At 49.0% G+C, this 21,095-nt stretch overlaps 5 protein-coding genes across 5 annotated transcripts; 3 read left to right on the forward strand and 2 right to left on the reverse strand.

The window, feature by feature from the left end:
- Window positions 1-1,510: 1,510 nt before the first annotated feature.
- BDW74DRAFT_11041 (putative YT521-B-like splicing factor) lies at window positions 1,511-4,030 on the forward strand. Its single transcript, XM_073721761.1, has 5 exons — window positions 1,511-1,764; window positions 1,819-2,026; window positions 2,108-2,755; window positions 2,815-3,356; window positions 3,426-4,030. The coding sequence occupies exons 2-5, from the start codon at window positions 1,909-1,911 to the stop codon at window positions 3,948-3,950; spliced, it is 1,833 nt and encodes a 610-aa protein (XP_073590349.1). The 5' UTR covers window positions 1,511-1,764; window positions 1,819-1,908; the 3' UTR covers window positions 3,951-4,030.
- Window positions 4,031-4,335: 305 nt separating this feature from the next.
- BDW74DRAFT_143314 (uncharacterized protein) lies at window positions 4,336-6,502 on the forward strand. Its single transcript, XM_073722856.1, has 2 exons — window positions 4,336-4,544; window positions 4,792-6,502. The coding sequence occupies exon 2, from the start codon at window positions 5,008-5,010 to the stop codon at window positions 5,842-5,844; it is 837 nt and encodes a 278-aa protein (XP_073590350.1). The 5' UTR covers window positions 4,336-4,544; window positions 4,792-5,007; the 3' UTR covers window positions 5,845-6,502.
- Window positions 6,503-6,839: 337 nt separating this feature from the next.
- BDW74DRAFT_184843 (sugar porter family MFS transporter) lies at window positions 6,840-9,099 on the reverse strand (the record flags this gene model as incomplete). Its single annotated transcript, XM_073730905.1, has 6 exons — window positions 8,547-9,099; window positions 8,290-8,491; window positions 8,183-8,237; window positions 7,434-8,128; window positions 7,232-7,355; window positions 6,840-7,179 (listed from the first exon to the last, which is right to left on the reverse strand). The coding sequence occupies exons 1-6, from the start codon at window positions 8,835-8,837 to the stop codon at window positions 6,840-6,842; spliced, it is 1,707 nt and encodes a 568-aa protein (XP_073590351.1). The 5' UTR covers window positions 8,838-9,099.
- Window positions 9,100-9,195: 96 nt separating this feature from the next.
- stt4 (1-phosphatidylinositol 4-kinase STT4) lies at window positions 9,196-15,674 on the reverse strand. The gene is made up of 10 exons (XM_073722857.1): window positions 15,557-15,674; window positions 15,315-15,501; window positions 12,593-15,268; window positions 12,437-12,545; window positions 11,921-12,386; window positions 11,490-11,861; window positions 11,192-11,447; window positions 10,937-11,134; window positions 10,605-10,892; window positions 9,196-10,561 (listed from the first exon to the last, which is right to left on the reverse strand). The coding sequence occupies exons 1-10, from the start codon at window positions 15,562-15,564 to the stop codon at window positions 9,287-9,289; spliced, it is 5,835 nt and encodes a 1,944-aa protein (XP_073590352.1). The 5' UTR covers window positions 15,565-15,674; the 3' UTR covers window positions 9,196-9,286.
- A 696-nt stretch (window positions 15,675-16,370) lies between these two features.
- On the forward strand, window positions 16,371-20,899 carry BDW74DRAFT_165034 (uncharacterized protein; the record flags this gene model as incomplete). The annotated part of the gene is made up of 10 exons (XM_073726368.1): window positions 16,371-16,412; window positions 16,472-16,967; window positions 17,016-17,608; window positions 17,661-17,791; window positions 17,843-17,859; window positions 17,905-18,517; window positions 19,127-19,397; window positions 19,445-19,642; window positions 19,711-20,775; window positions 20,828-20,899. 10 exons carry the CDS (start codon window positions 16,371-16,373, stop codon window positions 20,897-20,899), a joined length of 3,498 nt encoding a protein of 1,165 aa, XP_073590353.1.
- Window positions 20,900-21,095: the final 196 nt, after the last annotated feature.

Genomic DNA, 21,095 nt, shown 5'->3' on the forward strand with positions numbered 1-21,095 from the left:
CGAATCTCCGTCGATCTTTGCATGCCAAATTGATTGCTGTGGCGTGAGAGGAGGTTGAACCGTTGAAGGCAAATCCCGGTCTGGAAACGGGGCCCCGATCTTGTAACTCGGGGTGGATGTTTTTCTCCATCCAGGAACGGGCCACAGCCACAAAAGGAGACTCAACCCAACCCTCTCTTAGGGCCTGTGAGTAGTGTCTAGTACTCTACTGCTACCATTCAGAGCCTTGACTCGTGACATCCTCGCTTTCCGGCCGTCCCATCGCCGGGCTGCATGTTTTGACAAGGCCGCGATCCCCAGTGGCCCGTTGCTGCTTATTATTTAAAACCATTGGTTTCACTATCCGCGGCAGTCCCCTCTAGCATTATCCACACCGGGCGTGCAGGGCTTGATTTGCCGGGATCTCTTCCTGAAGGTCCGCTGCATTGACCGGGGCTGGACCCGACGACAGGCGCCTAACAGTCTAGCACTCTAGCAAAAGAACTCTAAGAGGAGGTCCTTTCAGGCTCTCCATCTCGATATATTATTCTTCCCTTTCAGTTCTAGGAGTGCGCCTGCAGCCCAAGGAAAACGCAAGCAGTCCCGCTCGTTGCTCGGCCGGGACCCGGATTGAGATCGATCTCCAGCTCCTGACCGACATCTCTCAGACTGTCGCTTGTCAGGACTCAGAGCCAACTCTGTCTGTAACCTCTAGACCGCATGTAAGTCACGATGGCGTATACTGATGCTCGGTAAATCGTGGCAGAGTGGAGGATTGATTTGATTTCTCTCCTATTTAGTGCATCGGATTTAGTCCGCTTATTTTTTTTGCTCGCGATTTGTTCCAGTAGTTGACAGTGGTGAGTTCATTGTTTCCTTTTTCCTTTTCTGGCTGTTTCCCCCTCTTCCGCTATCTTTGTCATACACGCGCGGATTGCCTTTGGCCTCATGCTTTCATGCCTCGACAAGGGGCGTGTCTGGCTTTGCTTCCGGCCAATACCCAAGTTTCCGTCACCCGCTGTTCCCTCCAGTCTTTGTACAGCGTCTCCTGTTTGGATTGGGAAGCTCTCCTTATCTGGAATGGTCAAGAAGGAAGCTGGCTGAGCCAAGCTCTCGTGGGCTTTCCGCCCTGTTGGGCTCCAGAGACCACCCGTCTTCCTACACCATTCACCTCCAGCTTACCTTGACAAGTCGATTATTGTACCCGGAACGCATGATGTGCGAGAGAGGGATGTTTTATTGTCATCCCCTTGCTCTTCCGAGTGTGCTGCTCCCCCCGTGACCCCGGCTCCAGCTTTGTTTTGTGGCTTCTCTAGCCACAGCAGCAGCAGCCATGCCCCTCCCTGAGAGCAGTTCCCCCAAATTAGCCCGTTGATATCCATTTCCCCTGTGTGCCATTTTCTTTCTCCACTCTTTTTCAGTTCTCCCACTTCAATTTGTGCGAGCCTTTACTATGTGGCTCTATACCCTCAGCCCCCGTTTCCTTGTCTCTTAACCCTTCCCAAACTCCCAAGGATCTGAACACACCCACCACAGTATTGAGGCGAGCGTTGTGGAGGGAAAGGTCTGTCACAGCACAAGTCCGGTTCATGTCCCGCCTTCTGACACACCCACGTCAACAACCGCATGTTTGAATAGCGTCTTTTTTCTTGTGCTAAGCATATTCTGGCGTTACCCGGCACTGACATGCCTTAAAAAGGGCTCCTTTATACACCTGTCATCGTTTGTATACATACTATATAATATATTCTATCAGATTATTTGACCACACCAGGTTACGATAAGGTACGTACGTTTGGGAGACAAGGCGGTGCCATTGCTGCTTGCTAACGGTAGCAGGGCAGTGGTGGTACTTCAAAAACATCGAAACAACACGTCAAAGTCGCTTGCACGTACTGTTGACATCCAAGCATTGACAGACCGCAATCGATGGACGGCGGTACTCCTCCAAACCGACCAAAAGCAGCTCGTGAGGCAAAGGGGAAAAATAGAGCACCGGTTGAAGCGGCGAGGTCAACAGACTCCAGCGGGGCTCCTCAGCAAACGAGTAAGTTCCCCTTGTTTATGCTATTGCTGACGATAACATACCCATGATGGAGAGCGCATTCGCGCTAAAAGTCACATCCAGGAGCCGCATCTTTTCGTCAGACATCCCGATCCGAAAATGCACAACATTATCCGGAAGCACACAACTATCTGACCCCGGTTGGCAACTATGCACATCCACAGTCTGTGTTGGGCATGCAGCAGCAACCGCAACAGTTTGTACCCGTCGGTCCGATTCCATATGAACAGCAAAGTATGCAGCAGCAGCAGTTCGTACCTGTCGGTCCCAATCCCGCCCTCATGTACGGCATGCCACAGTTCCAATCATTTCCGACCCCCGCGCCCAATCCCAACATGATGTTTAACGCCCCATATCCTCCGATGTACATGTCCTATGTCCAGCAGCAACAGCAGCAGCAGCATCCGGGGACTCACGTTTCGAATACCGCTGGATTTTCCCTAGTGGCTTCCAATACACCTAGTCCTGGCCCACTTCAAAATTCAATGGATGTATACGGGAATGGTTACTTCCACCCGAGTGTGTACGCAGCACAGGGACATCATTCAAGACCTGCGAGTATGTCGGGGGCTTTCCCGCAACGACATAGCCAATCTTACTCGAGTATGCGGAAAGCGAATGAGGGCAGAGAAAAGGAGGATAAAAAGCGGATCACGATTGTTGATGGATCGACGAATATGAGATCATCTGCCGCACAGGGATCATTAACAGGTAGGCGCACAGGTTAGTTAATTCTGTCAGTGGGGAGCTAATTGCAGTGGTTTAATTAGATCTTACCTCGCGTCCATCGAAGTCGAATCCCCCAAAAGGTCCGCCGCGGAAACCGAAGCAATCCGGTAATGCGCTATGGGTCGGAAACCTCGCTCCGGGCACGAATATTGTCGAACTCAAAGACCATTTTTCGCAAGACGCTACAAGGGATTTGGAGAGCGTGTTTCTCATCTCAAGAAGCAACTGTGCGTTCGTGAACTACAAAACAGAGGATGCTTGTATTAGGGCTTTGACAAGGTTCCATGACACAAGGCTACGGGGGGCGCGACTGGTTTGTCGTGTGCGCCGGGGGTTGATGTCCCCTGGGCCGCATAGCGAGCTCACGGGTCTAGCAGATCAACCATCGATGAAAGAGGCAGAAGAGATGGTAAAGACGACCCCTATGGAAGATGAAGGGCGGGAGGGCTCATACTCCACGCGGGTTCCTAACCGATACTTCATTTTGAAAAGCTTGACGGTCGAAGATCTCGAACTCAGTTGGCAAAGTGGTATATGGGCTACTCAGACCCACAACGAAGAGAGTCTCAACCGAGCATTCGAGGTGAGCATATATCCAGACTCTGTATACAGTAGACGATCGGATTGTCCAAATCTAATGAGTTGATGACAGAGTGCAGATAACGTCTACCTTATTTTTTCTGCAAACAAGTCGGGTGAGTATTATGGATACGCTCGGATGATGTCAACGATCAAGGATGATGAAAGCTTAACTCTCGAGATGCCGCCACGCCCCGAGCACCATCCCTCCAACGAACCAGACAGCCCAGATGTCACACCGACGCCTGCATCAACTTCGGCACCAAATGGGCGCATCATAAACGACGTTGCGCGGGGCACAATATTTTGGGAAGCAGACACCTCGGAGGATGAGGATGGCCTTCCCCGGCCGCTCAAGAACGCCTATCATGCGCCCGATGAGCAACAGCACCAGGCCCCCGCTGAGCTTCAGCTAATTGGAAAGCCATTTCGAATCCGGTGGCTCTCCACCGAAAGGGTTCCCTTCCACCGCACACGAGGGTTACGCAACCCGTGGAATTCGAATCGCGAGATAAAAATAGCTCGCGACGGCACCGAGCTTGAATTCTCCGTTGGGGAGAAGCTGGTGCTTTTATTCCATCCCGAGTCCTCGGGATGACCTCACACTATTCCATACCACTCACTACACATACACGACATCACAACTTTCACCTGCTTGCTACATGCCTTGAGATTTCTTTGAAACACGACAAGAAATGAACAAAATCAAAACAAAAACCACGAACACGAACACGGCCTAAAAACGAATAGACATGGGTTAACTAGGTACATAGCACGAGATATATACAGTATATGAGGTATAGATCTGGATAGAATATATATATACATATAATTGATAGTTGATAACCTGGTGAATCACAAGGGGAATGAAGATATGAAGACGAGGAAGAATGCTTGATCGGATCTTGACGTAGGTCCAGACCGTCACATTCCTTCTTTACCCAGAGTAGACTAGCTTGTTCTGGCCCACGGTCAGCTCCATTCCAGCTTGTTGTCGCTTATGGTTATTGTGGGGTAAAAAGTGTCCGTGACTCTAGCTTCTCCTTGTCCTCGTCCTCTTCTTTGTCTTTCAAACCCCCCTCCTTCCCCTCTTTCTGATCTGCTTCTTTTCTCTCAATTAACATTTCTCAACATCTGCACAACTGGAGTTTCTTCCAAGCCCCGGTTCCAAAGGGAACCGATGCTGCTATAGGTCCGTAATAGTACCCATTCACCCCTGCACCTTGCCCTCAATGTTCTATATACATATCCCCGTCTCTTGTCTCATATTTGACTCTTTTATTCTATGATCGTCATCTCCCCGCTTTTATATCCCTGTCATTGATTGCGACTACCTCAGAATCACCCCGAAATCACTTTTGTTTGATTGACATTCTGTACGACATCACGCCACCCACTTTGCCGAATCATGTCAAGCTAACTCCCTTCCATTGTCACAGCTTTCACTCTGGGAACATACCTCACCCTATCTTCAACTGTGTCTCTTTTCCTCAAGATCGAACTCTAATCCGGATCTACATCGCTTGCTTGATGTTGCCCTGAAGCCCTTTTGATACGACGTCGACTGTGCCTATCTCTATCGTCACTTTCACATAGCGTATTTATTCTCTCAGCGATCCGCTCAACTGTTTCTATCATTGCTCCTCCCTACTACAATGTCGAATCACAGCTCGACCGCTCCAATCTCCGTCCCTCCATCCTCTTCGCGCCAGCGTCGGGCGTCCATAGCGTCAGGCCTTTCTTTTCCTGAATACAAGTCAGGAAACCAGGGCCTGACCGGCCCCTCAACCGGGCCCATGGTCAACGCTATGGCTAATGCTCAATCCAACCAAGGGCGCAGGCTCTCTATCACAACCCTGGGATTGTCTGGCTCGCCTACTCAAACTTTACAGTTTGGAAGTCGAAGCTTCCGGCAGAGTAGCGTCTCGAGTTCTGTGGGGTCCAGCCCTGGGAACCCCGAAGAAGCCATTGTGGAGGATGAAAACTCACCCCCAGGCGGCATGCCGACGTCTCCATTTGCACGCCGCCTCTCATTTGGTGCACAGGCATTGCGAGATGCCCGCGCTGGAAGCATTGGCAACGGTAGATACCACCTTTCTCCTCCTGTATCACCACCTGCGACTGGAAAACGCCGGACAGCTTCGTGTGCCGGTGTTTCTAGCCCTTCAATCAGCAATAGCGTTTCAGGAACATTATCTGCAAGTACATATAAAGGTCTTCCCCAGAACGATATATCTAACAAGTCTTGGCGACCAATAGGCGAGGGCTTCAACTGGTCTGAAGCTCTTCGAGCAAGGGCTGAGCGCGGTCCCATATCTCCAAGCTCGGCTCAAGTCCAGCAGACCCAGCAGGTCCAACAGGCCCAACACCGACGGTCTGCATCCATTGCATCCATGGATCAGCCGGCGCGGGAAATGCCTAAGCAGCCCAAACAAAACAACAAGCCTGACTTTTTCCAGGAAAAGATCCTGCGAGGCGACTTTATGGATTAAACATCGTTACTCCATGACCTTGGAGCTGCTAGATGCGTCGCAGTTGATTCTCGTCTGATGAGACCGGAGTATGACCACAGCTCCTCAAGTTCATGAATAAACGATTGCATATCATACATGCTATGACTATCTTGACCGTGGCCTGGGAGGTCAACCTCCGGTCCCAGCTCAACAGCACATCACCTTTGTTTTCCTAACTTTTCTTTTATCTTACAATGACGATTCTGCATCTTGATCCTTGTCCCTATTCTGAAGTTGTCGATTTACATGTATCCTCGTTTGACTTCTCGCTGCCGGACAGGGACCAAGTCGCACGTGCCGTTATATTCATCTCTTCGTTAACCAAGTTCTACCCCTTGTATTATTGAGCCGGCATTGAAGCGGTATAACGGCGGGATTGTTTGCCACGAAACCAAATTGTGCGCCGGGCCGTTTGGGGATTTGTCGATGGTTCCTTGTGTATTTCCGGCCTCGTATATTTTACCCGTTTTGTGGACGTGAGGTCCTTTTACTATTTGTTATGACGATTACGTAGCGTTATGATATCGACAATTACTAAATCCAAATGAATTGTGAACTACATGGTGCATCTGTTTGTCCGGCTGATAGCTATCAACCGCGGTATGCGTGACCTACACCATAAAACTCACCACTACGCTTTCATGTCGCCATATTCATGGCATTCAGAACGGCTTTCCCGATAGACAAGCCTTGATTGCATCAGCAGGTCGGCCGAACGGTTAGTAACTGGGCGTGAAAATAGATTGGCGTTGCCAGCTCTCCTTAGTCTGGATTTCATATGCTCATGTCCGTACAATTTGAATTTAGGTACCGCAGATGGCTCGAGGTTAATAAATATATCCGCAAACACAACCGAGGATAGTTACACGCAAAGACAGTTATCGATGTGTGCCGCAATAGCCAAACGATGCAGATACACAAAGTTGCAAGATGAAAAGATAAAGCGTCATTCCGGGAAAGGTAAGCGATCGTTGTTACGTTGACGGCCCAGCTACAGCACTATCTCGATCGATGTGCTCATGTGCTGGTACTTGGTCCTCCTTGCTCGACTCGTTCCCGTTGGCAAGATCACGGGCCGCCCCTTGATCTAGAATCTGCGCCGTCGTTACACGCTCTTCCGGGGGCGGAGGAACCCATTTGCTGCTTTTCCAGGGAGGCACGCGCATCACGTACATCATGTCCATCTCTTCGAGTGTCTTTCCTTTGCCCTCGAGGACGAAGAAATAGACTACGAGAACAGCAACGAAGAGGCAGCCGGCGAAAACGTATCCATAAGCGAAATCAATGTCGCCCGTTATAAAGGGGGTGAAAAAGCTTCAAGGATATTAGCAGTGGTCTAACTGCTAAGTTTGTGAGCACGGCATACCCGATAAGAAAGTTCCAAAGCCAGTTCGAAGCCGTGGCCATGGCCATGGCCTTAGCTCGATAGCGGGACGGGTAAAGTTCTGCGACAATAGTCCAGATCATTGGGCCCCACGTACTTGCAAAGCCTAAAATAGATAAGCATTTTTGCTCCCGCTGTGGATACCGGGGTAGTACGGAGTATGGGGTAGGTAGGTATAGCTCACCAGTAATGAACAGACAGGCGAAGACAACCATTGCTTTGCCAGCACCAGGAGTAGCAGGAGGGTTATCAACGTTGAGAGAGAAATGACCAACTGAGGCAAAAACCATAAAGTTCACAAGCATCCAGAGACCCCCGACAACTAACGATTTGCGCCTGCCAAATTTTTCGACTACATAGAGGCCAAAGAAAGTAGTCCCAAAGTTAACGCCGCCCAAGATCATTTGTGTAACGTAACTGTTGGCTATTCCCGCGCCTCGAAAAATCACTGTCCCATAATAAAAGAAGTAATTGGCGCCGGTCAACTGCTGTAAGGCCTGCAGGACAACGCCCAGGATGATTCGATATTTCATACGAGGACCTTGGAACATCTCCACGAGTCCATGTAGACCACCTTTGGATACACTTTCAGCCTCAAGCTGCTCTTTAATCTCAGTCAATTCCTCTATGATAACCCGATGGTTCTGGGACACTCCATAGAGTTTGGACATCGTCGTGCGCGCCAGGTTGCTGCGCCCATGACGGTAGTCAAAGCGAGGACTTTCAGGAAAAAAGACAATTCCAATGCCAAGAAGCAAGGCCCACAAGAACGTGATCCCCAGGGGAATGCGCCAAGATGCGGAGTTGTTTATGCTCTCTGTGCCATAGTTTATGCAGTAGGCAATAAAGATACCTAGCGTGATGAACAACTGGTATGAGCTAGTGACTTATGGTTAGTGGTCCCGTATGGGATGAGCCTCACGGGTAGCTTACCAGACCATGGCCCCACGGATTTGCCTTGGAGACGTTTCGCCCTGGTACAGTGGCACTATGCTGCATCAGTTGTAATAGTCAATATTTAGCTAAAGCAGTTTGTGTACCTAGTAAAGAGCAAGCGCCCACGCCAAAGCCGGTTATGAAACGACCCAACATGAACTGGTACCACTTGGGGTGTGGCGAAGAAATCTGGATGATGAGCCCAACGTGGAGGATGATGCACCAGAACGCGATGGACCATTTGCGGCCGATTCTGTCGGCCAGCGGACCAGCCATCAAGGCTCCCAGAAGAGTGCCGATAGAGAGCTGTGGCAGACATGATGTTAATTTAAAGACGGGGTTGAAAGCCATGCTTTCTTACCATCGAAACGATTAGTCCAGACCTCACGTTGTTAAAAGCATATGTACCATCCGGCTGGGGCTGGCCAAACCGCTGTTGAAAATTCTCCATCTCGAGGAAACCCGAGATCTGGCCCGTGTCGTAACCGAATATGATGCCTCCAATAGACACGAAGGCACCTAGGGCAAGGGAGCGCCATGTTATGAAGGGTACGGGGCTATCACTAACGCCCACCTGCTTTTCCCGATCGATCAGTTCAGACGAGCGGCCAGAACGAGTTTGCGTCGTCTCGAAGTGGTTATGATGAAGCATTGCCGAGATCTGTGCTGGGTATTGGTAGCTTGTATCGTAAATTAGTGTTACTGAAGCTTTAGAATAGTGGATAGTAGATATACAATCTCAGCAAGCAAGCAGGTGTAGAAGGATTAAGAGATGTAAGTGCAGCTCGCTGGGAGTGACACAGCAAAGGAGTAGAAGGCGTTTTATTATGACGAAGGCCATGCCACGGCTTTGAGCCTTGTCAATGGGACCGGAACTGAGCCATGACTTGTTATTCTAGTTGCACGCAACAAAGAGAAACTGTAGAGTAGAGTGGTGACGTCAGGATTCAACTTCCACAGATCGGCTGATTTCTCCGACATTCAGAGTCTCATTGGCACTTGGTAGAGAATATAGAATATAGATTTGATATATTGTTTGACTAGCATAGACACTATAGCATTAAATTGAGATAAGGGACTGTGAAACGGCTCACGAATCCTCTAATAAGGAATGCCGTTTGTCAGGAGCTGAAACTGATCATACCCTTTCGTAGACATACTCAAATAGGACTTGCGCACCAGTTCTCGCATAAACTCCGCCGCCTCTCGCTCACTTTTTTCGAGGACGAATCGGTCACGGAAGTGTTTCAACGTCTCGGGCTTGAAGCATGGCAGACCGCTGTCTAGCATCAATGACACAATGTGCGACAGCTTGGCGCTATAAGGCCGTGATGCCAAGAAAGCCTTTACCACCAGAGACTCAAACCATCGATATGGTTGCGTCTGCGTGGGGTTACGCCCACTGGAACCACCATGACTAGCATGCAACTGTGGATTGCCACTCATCACGGCCACCATTTCTGATGTGAGCTTGAATGGTGCGCGTTCAAAGCGTACACCGCCCGGCGCGATATCAAAGCAGAACCCGAAATCGATATGAATAATATGGCCGGCATCATCGAACATGATATTGCCATTGTGCCGGTCCTTGAACTGCATCAGATAGGAAATGACCGAGTAGGCGGCCATGCTTTTGACAAAATTTGTCCGCGCTTCCTGGAATTGAATTGAATCTTCGCCTCCATATTTGGAGACAAAATAGTCATATAGCCCATTAACTGCTTCGCGGCCTAGCATATCCCGAGATATCGAGTTTGGCAGGACATCAATGACTCCACATCCAGGTGCTGTAGAAGTTACCCGGTATGGGAACACCCACACATCGAGGCCAATACTGGCAAAAATGCTTCGAAAGGCAGCAATCATCTGTAAAGCTAGCATATCCTGACGGCAGTCGTCGCCAACTTTAAAGATAGCCGACTGCCAGACCTCATAAGTTTCCTGGTGCGAGTTCGAGTGACGATACTGCGAAGACTTGATGAGCTCGTTTGCATTGGAAGAAGCCGACCCTAAGCCGTTGGTGTCATCTTCATCCCATCGGGTTCGTTTTTTCTGGATTCTGAAAGTTGCCAAATAAGGCGCCTTTGCGTGACTCTGCAAAGGCTTTCCTGACTTGCGGTCGATTCCAACGACGACGCCGTCGGGATTGCTTGGAAGATAGACTCCAACCTCGACCTTGATCTTGCGGAGCTCTTCCTCAATCTTTTCCTTCTTTTCCGGCTTGCTCTTCTTGATGTATGGACGAAGTTTGCCGGATATACCAGTGATCTCATTGAAGAAGGAAAACTCTTTCTCATAAAAATCGCGCTCTTCAACGGTGAAAGTTGTAATCAGGGTATCCATGAATTGATCCAGAGTCGGCTTAAGGGGATCCGGCTATTAACGTTAGTAATGATTTTCTTAAATACTGGCGTCTTACTATTTGAGAATCCTCGTCTTTATACGAGTTGGCCTTCATGTTCCAGATTACTTGATGTGCAAACAATTGAGATTGCTTAGCAGTTTCGAGGATGTACCGCTCGACGTAGCCTAGGGCATCATAACGAAGAGCTTGGACCAATTGCGGAACGAAGTAAAATCGAACATCGAGGGAGTGGCTCTCTAAGGCTTTCATTGCGTATTGCAGGATGTACGGATGGTTTCCATATGCAGGCAAAAAGTAAGTTAAGCCTTCAATAGGGTTGACGGGTGCCCAATATAACAGGTACTGAAAACTTTAGCAAAGATCCATGGTAGCATATCTTTACCAACCTTGAGTTGTGAGGAAACATCGGCCGGCAGAGCTGATCCGAACAGAATCTCAAGGCTGCTTGGCTCATCAATAGCTTTCTCGGGGTAGCTAAGAAGTAGCTTCCGAATGTCATTGTTAAGCTTTCCCGACGAGAAACGCGTCGCCAGCTGGATAGCCAGGCCCGGACTCTCACCCCAGGAAATCCGCAGCATGTTCTCCTGGACGCAGTGTTAGAGCATGCGATTGACCGATAGAGGACAACCTTGGAAACGAACCTCCGTGAGATGCTTGCTGAGGGAAGATTGGGATGCATTATGTTTCCGATCGGGCTCTAGCGGAAACAACCAGACCTTGAGCCTTGTCCTTTCGTTCTCCAAAAGCACTTGGAGAAGGTCTTGTTTCGCCTGAAGTGAAGTATACGGCCATCGAGTGTTGCAACCCACATCGGACATCTTGGTCAATACAGTGATAACATCACTCAAAATCTTATCTTCGGCCTTCAGCTGTAGTCTGTTCCCTCCAAAAGACCATCTACTACATTAGCCATCGTCGTATGCTAGAGAGGTGACCTACCGAGGCGGGTGGGTGAACCAGCTGAGAGCAGCGGACATTGTCTGGTTTTTCAATCGCCACAGGGTGACATTGTCAAGGGAGGTGCAATGCCTGAGGACCCTCAGACAGAAGTTGACTATGCGAAAATGTAATTCTCGGACTAGAGGATGATTGCTAGCATGCAGCAGACCAACTGTCGTCCGGTCAATGAAACGGCAGAACAGACGTTGAGTCTGAGCGTTTCCCAGCCGGACGGCGTTAAAATGGCTCTCAAAGAGCTGAATGATGTGTAACTGTGGTGCAAGAATGTTTTGTGCCAGCTTCTGTTGTTGAAGCATTGAATCTTTGTTTGTCGGTAGAAGCTCAATCTTGGTATACATGGGGTCTGTATGGCTGGATGACAATCACGCATCAATATCGACGTGGCTGAATAAGGCCATGCTTTTACTTACTTAAAAGAGGGATCAAAAAGTCCCTGTCTACGTAAGATCGTGTTCTCCCATTGATAGACCACCTCGAACAGTATTGTTGGCTCCAACCCGGGATTCTCGTGCATCACACCCAGCCAGAGGGAGATACCAATCTCAATGGACTCCTTGGAAAATATCTGGAACGGCAACGAAACCAGAGAGTGGGCGACTGCAACGTTAGCAGCATTGCTACCACATAGTAGAGCAGCAGCACGCTGCAATATATCTCGTATCCCTGAGAGCTTGACATGACGTCCCGAGTGGACCGCATTGTGAATATCAAACAGTGATTTTTCCACGCTCTTACTGGGCTGTAACGGGGGTAGTGATGAAACTTCCAAAATTGGCATAGTACCATCAGTACGCCGATACTTCTGACGAGCCGTATGCTGGGCAATAAAATTGGACGCAATGTTGACTCTAGTCACTCCCGGGGTTTCAATAGACCCTGCACTTGAAGTGAGCTGTGTTGTATCTTAACATGTGCAAGGGGCTTACCGAGCCGGTGGTCGCTTTGAGGTATCAATGAGCCCATTTCAAGCGCAAATGAGCGGCCCATTGAAACATCACCATATCCATCATTATCATCAGAGGCGGACAGATAAGTCTGATATCCAATTAGCTGCTGTGTCCATGTGTTCATATAACACATACCTGAAGGAGACCTTTGACATCAAGAGGTGCAATGTCCATCACAGTTGTTATCCATACCCTTGCCCGTTCAAGCAACACCTCAAATGTCCTTCTTCTGTAGCCATAATTGTCTGGAAGATCGACCTTAACTTGACCTATTAGGGAAGTGAATGAAGGTTTCCATTCATACTCGTCCAGTTCCTCCTCATGGCATGATCGCCATATAACTGTCAGAAGCTCAAGTAATGCGAACAGAGAGTGTTTATCGCACAGGGCTGATGGACATTCCTTTATAATTCTGTTTGCACAGAGAATTGCCACCTTTTGGATTCTTTCTATGCGGTGACAGCAGGCTATGAAAAAGCCCGCCAGTTCCTTTGACAAATAGGGGACAGAAAAACTTTCCTTTCTTCCCGAGAGTGTCAATGTAAGGTAACAGCCGACAACCTTATCCGCGATGGCGGTCATGCAGCTTGCCATCTCGCTTGTGGCCAGGGCAGGATCCCGAAAATAACTCAACGGCTTGGTACAGGTCCCCGAGAACGCACGGAGATTCTCAAGCAGTAAAGCAGCATTCAAGAATACCGCCTTTGGATAGCTCAAACGCTTTATGTCGGGCTCCCGGTGAGGGATCTCGTTGACCAACTGTTTCTTTTGCTCTATATGCCGTTGTGGACCCATTCCACGCCTAAGGACCGTGTTCAACTCGACATCGCTCTCAATCATGTCCATTCGATCCTCAGACACAAGCGTGGGAGAATGTTTTGCGAGCAAGCGTAGCTCTTCAAGATGACTTTGTCCGACAGCTGAACTGAGTGAAATGCCGTGGATGGCGATATTGAACCACGCGTCCCGAAACAGAGTCGAGATGTCCTGGTCATAATGTTCCGGGAAGTCTCCAGACTCTTTCGAAGAAGATACCAGAAGTGCCAAAGGCTTTAGGAGCGGGCTTATGTCCTCCGGCGCAAGGGTGATTTCCTTATGTCGTTCATGTTCAAGGTCCGTTGCATCTCCCTTGTTGACGAGACTTTCCAACAGATGAATGAGGTACAACCTGTAAAGAGGGGAGTTCTTTTTCAGCGAAACGGAAAGATAAGTCATCGCACTTATAACTGCGTTCACCACGTTGCCGTAACCCTTCGCGATGCCATCGCGAAAAACACGGTCATAAAACTTTAACAGAAGCTGAAACTCAGCTGCACCAGTGATAATCGAGAGGGCCGCTGTCTCCTTAATTATACAGGCATCAACTGCTGTGTTGAGTTTGTTGATCTTTTGTAGGAGCATCGACTGCGCCAGCGCGCTGATCTGTTCATCATGGGAGCTGGTTGCGATTGTCACTATGGCGTGGATAATGGTCCGGTATGGCGTATTGTCTTCAGTCTCGCTCACGGAAAGGGAACCTATACTCCCATTCTTGGTCTGTTCGAACTGGGTAATTGAGGGCACTCCGTTCGCCTGACCTGGGTATGGCTTATCAGTGCCAGACCCTGGACTCAGCACATTTCCTAGGGAGTAAAGTGTTGTTATGACAGGATCCTGAGAAAGAACACCGAGAACCTGAGAAAGACACCGGGCAGCCACAGGGCCTATATTTCCTGTATGTATACCGCCCTCGACAATAAAACGCAGAAGTGAACGACTCCCAGAGGATGCGTTGTTGACAGACATCCGGGAGATGATAGTAAGACACTTTAAAGTTGTGGTCGCAAGTTCAAAGCACGACATTTGGTTTGGATCTATGAGAGTATCTTCCAGCCATAAGAGAAAACCCTCAATATTCGCTGTATCTTCGCTTATGATGATACAATTGAGATACCCCATCAACGCCAGGGCCTTGACAGAAAAGGCAAGTCGCTGCTGCCCAGGCGACCCAACTTGCAAGTAGTCGGAGCCGTCCTCCAAAAGCTGAATTTCATCAGCAATAATGCTGGTTAACCGATCGACAAGGGATATCTCAGACTCGTCATGACTCCTAGCGATACCGACACCATCCACGTAGTCATTCAGAAGCTCATCGTCCGAAATGCCCTGCGCTCCAACGAGCGAAGTGACACAAGATTTGATGAAGCGCATGTAGCCTTCCTGCAGAAGCATAGCCCCCAGAGGGCGACCGTTCGTGGTGTAACGGCGAGCGTATCTCCTCCAATCACGTAATGCCCCATCTCCAGTACCTGCACTGCGCACTGTAGATGAGGCAGTCTCAATAGCTACCATAAACTTCTCGGAAAACATCGACCGCAAGTGGTCGACCATGCGCAACTTTTCCGTGGCTGTCCAGAACGAACTGAATGTGGCTGCGGCTTCCAGAAAGCCAACGATCGAGATACAAATCGCCAGTATACTGACAGACTCATGAGCAGAAGCGCGCGTGTCTTCCTCAAAGTGAGCTGATACCAAGACTTTAATTGCCTCGGCACAGTTATGTAGATATCCGTTCACAGAAGTAAGGACGATCTGGCGCAAACGTGAATAACTTGATCCCAAGTGGAGCAGAGCAAAGGTAAGATGGTAGGAAAGAGCTTCCCATGGGGACGGCCGGATGTCGTGTAAGAATGGCGAAGGTCGGAAAAGCTGGCCATGGGACTCTGGTAGATACTGGGACAGTTGTGAGATCAATCGCGACGCGTGTTCCTCTTTAACCACCGAGGGGGCCGCCTTGCAGAGAGAGACTAAGACGCATAACTCGCGAATATCCTTGACTAATTAGCCCAACCCCAGGTACTCTAATAGGAAGACAAACCATAGGCATCCGGGACACCGGAGACTGATTGTGCAAGACGCCATTAAGTGAGCCGTTCGACCGCTTTGCCAAATGCTGACATTGCCGCGTAAGTTGGTCAATCCCAGACTCGTCACAGTCTTCTGGGGTGCTGACGGCTAGATTTGCGAGCTTATTCAAGGCGGAGGTTCGAATACTTGGACTAAAACTTCTTGATTGTCAGCGAGGTCGATATCAAACTAGAGTTTGTTTAGAATTCGCACTCGTCCATTGTATGTGAGCCTCAGTGGCAATGTTTGATTGATTGGAAACCAGATTGTCGTATGGTCGTGTTTTTTTCAAGCCCCTGGTCATTAGAAGCGTCCAGGGGCAGGAATATCAATCCAAGGGATTCGGGATGATGTACGGAGACGTTATGGAGACAGATCCATGTGGGGCGCAGGTACATTGGTCCAGCTCCGGACTCGGTCTCCGACGGTGATCGCATACGATTCACCAACCATTACTACTGTACTTACTCCGTACTACGTCTATAATCAAATATGAGTATATCTAAGATCAAACTACAATAGATCTCGGACTAATAATTGATCTTGTCCTCTGTATTTGCTACCAGGTATCGTAGTGTATGCACTAGCAGCACCGCATTCTGAACTCGGGACAGCCCAGGACTGAAGATAAGCAAGAAGTACAGGATGCTAATCCATAACCACAGTATAGAAATACATGCGTTGGCGAGCGAGCTATCCCTTTATCTACTCTCTGTACTGTATTGAATAAATAGATTGGTTGCTGTTTGGACTCGAATGTACCAAAAAAAAATAGCATCTTGTTTACTGGTGGTTACGTAGGATGATGTACCTGGTTTGGGAACAGTAGCGCGTTTTCCTTCCCAGGCGCCCACGATTTGGTCAACAAACCCAGAACTCATTCCATTATTTTGTTACAACATACTACTTTCACCCATTCTGCCGGATAAAAGCCACCATTGGCATATATTCAAGCTTCTTTTGACCGTCTTGAGCATTTATCCTTCATATTAAACGCATTTTGCCAGCAGGTGAACAAAAAAGTGCGATGGTCCCAAGAACTGAGCAGAGCTCTCTTAAGCGCAGCAGGGTAGGATCACTACAATCCAAGCTTTCTTGAATGCTGCTGATTATAAGCCCATCCTCCAGGCTACTGCCGACCCCGACTCGCAAGACCCAAAGAAGCCTAGACGGTCCGAGAGAATCAGTTCACAGCAGCAGTTGCAGACACCTGTCATACAGACATATCTCCCTACTCCTCTAACGCATCATGACTCCACGGCTACAAACCTACGAAACGAAGTGACAGCTACTCCACCAAGCAAAGCCCGTCTGCGGTCACCATCAAATTCAGACATCCATCAGGCGCCTTCATCCCCTCCAGGAGATACACAGGCTCTCTCGCAATTTGTGTACCCTCCCAGAGCTTTCGCCGACGAGGTTGAAGATGAAGCTGCGGAGGGGGTCTGGGGCTACCTAATCCCACTTGACGATAAGGTTCGGGATGCTCTTGTGCTTCGAAAACGCGATGGGTGTTTGGACACTGAGACGAAGTCTACCCCCAAAAGAGGATCTCGGAAGCAGTCAAAGAATTCGACCCATCGGCGCCCTGGGGGTTACTTGATTGGACGACACCCAGAATGTGGTAAGTGGGAGCAGCCGCTCATGAGTATAAGGTTGTTAATATAACCAGACCTGGCTCTCAATATCCCGACCGTGTCCAATCGCCATTTCCTGGTGTTCCCGGAGAATAGAAGAGGCGACATGGTGGCTATCCTCGAGGATCTGTCAAGCAATGGCACGTTCATCAATGATGCGATCGTTGGTCGAAATAAACATCGCGAACTGGAAGACGGTGACGAGGTGACTATCTTAGACGAGGTGCGCTTCGTCTTTAGGGCTCCACGAACAAAGAATACCAATGGTTTCCGGCAGCAATACCGCGTCTTGCAGCAGCTTGGAAAGGGGCATTTTGCAACCGTCTACCTTTGTGTGGAGCGCACCACTGGAACCCAATTTGCAGTAAAGGTTTTTGAAAAAAGGGCGGGTGACTCACAAAAGTCTCAAAACGACGCGTTGATGCAAGAAATTGGCCTCCTAATGAGCGTTAGTCACCGGAACCTGCTCTGTCTCAAGGATACCTTTGACGAAAGCGACGGGGTATACCTCGTGCTGGAACTTGCCCCAGAAGGTGAACTTTTCAACCTGATCCTAAGCAAGCAAAAGTTCACAGAGAATGAGACTCGCCACATATTCCGACAACTTTTTGAGGGCCTAAAGTATCTGGTAAAATCTATTGTCGTTGAGAGTTTGCGGATTGTGCTAATCAGGATGACAGCATGACCGTGGAATCGTTCATCGAGATATCAAACCAGAGAACATACTAGTCGCCGATAACAAGCTAAATGTAAAACTGGGAGATTTTGGTCTGGCTAAGATAATCGGGGAAGACTCATTCACAACAACGCTGTATGTGCCCTGTTATGTACCAAGCATCCATAATCACTGACAAAATTACAGCTGCGGTACACCAAGCTGTAAGTCTTGGATAGTCTGTTATTGATTTCTTGCTCATCCTGTAGATGTTGCGCCAGAAATTCTGCAAGAAACCCGTCGTCGAAAATACACCAAGGCCGTTGATATCTGGTCACTTGGCGTCGTGCTCTACATATGCCTCTGTGGTTTTCCGCCATTTTCCGACGAGCTCTACACACCAGAGAATCCTTATACGCTAGCTCAACAGATCAAACTAGGGCGGTTTGACTACCCATCTCCGTACTGGGATTCCGTGGGAGACCCAGCCTTGGATCTTATAGACAGAATGCTTACGGTCGACGTTGAGAAAAGGATCACCGTGGACGAGTGTCTTGAACATCCATGGCTCACATGCCAGCATGCCAGCGTGGCTGATAGTACAGACGACCTCACCGGTGCGTTGGGGAACTTGGACTTCTCTAAGAGAAAGATTGCGCGGGAGCGGACGCTCCTTAGCAGTATCAATGACGTTCATCTCAGCCAGCAAAGGACTCGAGGGGGCCAGGTAAACCTAGCAGGCACAGCAGGTCAGCGCATGCACAACCTGAAGACCACTCGACAACATGAAGCCTCTCCTAATGAGCATAGTGGTCCTAAGGATTTTGTCAACCTTGGCGAGCGCGGCGATCCTGTTCTATACGAAGAAGACCCGACAAGCCGGTACAATTGACTTATATTAGCGCCAATTTTTGCTTTGTTTTTTTTTTTTTTTGTTTTTTTTCGCGAAGAAAGCGACACTTGGAAGCGCATTTCTTCTACACAGCATCGGCCGTCAATGCTTACCCACCTCGGAAGGCTAAAGTATTCTAGTATCTATCGTGTGTAGGGGATTCAGAAGGTTAATAGCCAGAATCCTCAATGGCAAAGTATTTATGCAACTACACAATGGAACAACCCCAAGCTGGTGGTTACAGAATGGCAATAAGCGATAAGGAGTCTGCCGCTGGAGATAATCTGTTGACTACTCCGGAGTAGTTTACTAGAAATCTGCACATTATGAAGTGCAATTCTACGTTTTAAACTTCGTAGTACTCCGTAGAGCAAAATCCGTGAGTCGTGGATGATCCCAGTGGTCCCTGGGGCCTGGGGTTGGGGCCGGCCTGGTGTGGCGTGAGGTGACGGCAGATAGCCAGGGGCGGGCGAACAGGGGGCAAGCTTTAGTAAATAATTAATAGCGCCAGCCCCGGGCGCGGATCGGATCCATGCCAACTTTTCCTTTTCTTGCAGGCCTCCAACTCACATTGATTGCTTGCTGTCCTTCCTGGCAAGACTCCCTGCGCCTGGTTCTTTTACCATGGGTCTCGTCGCGCTTGTACTCGATAATGTCTGTGAACGTTGCTCAAGCCTGCCGGTTTGGGCCCTGTCTGGGTTAGGCTTGCTTTGCATTGTCGTTCTCGCCGTCGTCGTGAACGTCTTGCGACAGATTATCTTCAAAACCCCTAATGAGCCCCCGGTCGTGTTTCACTGGTTTCCCTTTGTTGGTAGTACTATCAGCTACGGCATTGACCCCTACAAGTTCTTTTTCGATTGTCGAGCAAAAGTGCGTATGGCTGCCTTTACGCAGTACATTTTCTAACTCGTTGGTAGTACGGAGATATTTTCACATTCATTCTTCTAGGAAAGAAGACCACCGTTTATCTTGGTACTAAGGGCAACGACTTCATTTTGAATGGAAAGCTCAAGGATGTGTGCGCTGAGGAAGTTTACTCTCCGCTGACCACCCCTGTCTTTGGACGTCACGTTGTATACGACTGTCCTAATGCGAAACTCATGGAGCAGAAGAAGGTATTTCTGTCATTGTCACTGTCACTGTCATTATCATTGTCATTGTCTATTCATGCTGATAAGGCTAGTTCGTGAAATACGGCCTCACCTCAGACGCGCTCCGTTCCTATGTCCGGTTGATTACTGCGGAGGTAGAGGATTTCGCTCAGAAATCCCCGGTTTTCGAAAGTATGAAAGGCGTCCTTGATGTGTCTAAGACAGTTGCCGAGATCACGATTTATACTGCCTCCCGTTCTCTCCAAGGAAAGGAGGTACGCGACAAATTTGATTCAACGTTCGCCGATTTATATCACGACCTTGATATGGGATTTGCTCCCATCAACTTCATGCTGCCCTACGCGCCTCTTCCACACAACCGGAAACGTGATGCTGCTCAGAGAAAAATGGCAGAGACTTATACAGAGATCATTAAGGCGCGTCGCAAAACCGGTGACAAGAAGGACTCCGAGGACATGGTTTGGAACCTCATGTCCTGCGTTTATAAAAACGGTACGCCGTTGCCTGACAAAGAAATTGCTCACATGATGATTGCGCTCCTGATGGCTGGTCAACATTCGTCTTCCTCTACGCTTTCGTGGATTCTCCTTCATCTCGCGAGGCACCCGGAAATCGTGGAGGAGCTCTATCAAGAACAACTCAAGGTTCTGGGGTCTGACATGCATTTGACGTACGATGATCTTCAAAAACTGGAACTTCACTCCAAAATCATCAAAGAGACATTGCGCATTCATGCACCTATTCACTCCATTATCAGAGCAGTGAAAAGCCCGATGCCGGTACCTGGAACCTCCTATGTCATTCCAACATCACACAACGTGCTTTCGTCTCCTGGAGTTACCGCTAGGTCCGATGAGTTCTTTCCAAACCCCTTGAAGTGGGATCCTCACCGCTGGGATGGGAACCCGATTGCGAACTCTACCGAGGATGAGGAAAAAATCGACTACGGCTATGGTCTTGTCAGCAAGGGAACCAATAGTCCCTATCTTCCATTCGGTGCTGGGAGACACCGATGCATTGGTGAGCAGTTTGCTTACGTTCAACTTATCACTATCACTGCCGCTTTGGTGCGGCTGTTCAAATTTAACACCGTGTCTGAATCGGACAAAACATCCGTCCCAGAAACAGACTACTCGGTGAGTTCAAGGGATGGCTTAGCATTCTGGTTCGCGGCTAATTTGCATACAGTCTTTGTTCTCAAGGCCAGCAGGTAAATCGTTTGTGCAATACGAGAAGCGCAAACGCGCAACCAAGGCGTGATATACTGGACCTGCTTGGCACATGCTCCTTTCTGACGCTTCTTCCTACACCCTAGAAAAGGGCTGAGCAAATGAATTTATTAAAGTGCATCGTTCGGTGCCAGAAACAGGAGGAGGAAGTGGTTGATTCCATCCTGCGACAATATATTGTACATCATGCTGGCCTACCTTTCACAGCTCAATCCTGACCCCCACAA

Source organism: Aspergillus multicolor (assembly GCF_047715735.1).
Source record: "Aspergillus multicolor strain CBS 133.54 unplaced genomic scaffold BDW74scaffold_1, whole genome shotgun sequence".
In the NCBI taxonomy this organism is placed as follows: Eukaryota; Fungi; Ascomycota; class Eurotiomycetes; order Eurotiales; family Aspergillaceae; genus Aspergillus; species Aspergillus multicolor.

Coding starts and splice junctions, on each gene's coding strand:
- BDW74DRAFT_11041 (XM_073721761.1), top strand. CDS start 1,909: ATGGACGGCGGTACTCCTCCAAACCGACCAAAAGCAGCTCGTGAGGCA. Junction 2,027..2,107: donor CGGGGCTCCTCAGCAAACGA/GTAAGTTCCCCT, acceptor AGTCACATCCAG/GAGCCGCATCTTTTCGTCAG. Junction 3,357..3,425: donor GTCTCAACCGAGCATTCGAG/GTGAGCATATAT, acceptor AGTTGATGACAG/AGTGCAGATAACGTCTACCT.
- stt4 (XM_073722857.1), bottom strand. Junction 11,448..11,489: donor TGGTTCACCCACCCGCCTCG/GTAGGTCACCTC, acceptor CTAATGTAGTAG/ATGGTCTTTTGGAGGGAACA. Junction 10,893..10,936: donor ATGTTTCCTCACAACTCAAG/GTTGGTAAAGAT, acceptor TAAAGTTTTCAG/TACCTGTTATATTGGGCACC.
- BDW74DRAFT_143314 (XM_073722856.1), top strand. CDS start 5,008: ATGTCGAATCACAGCTCGACCGCTCCAATCTCCGTCCCTCCATCCTCT.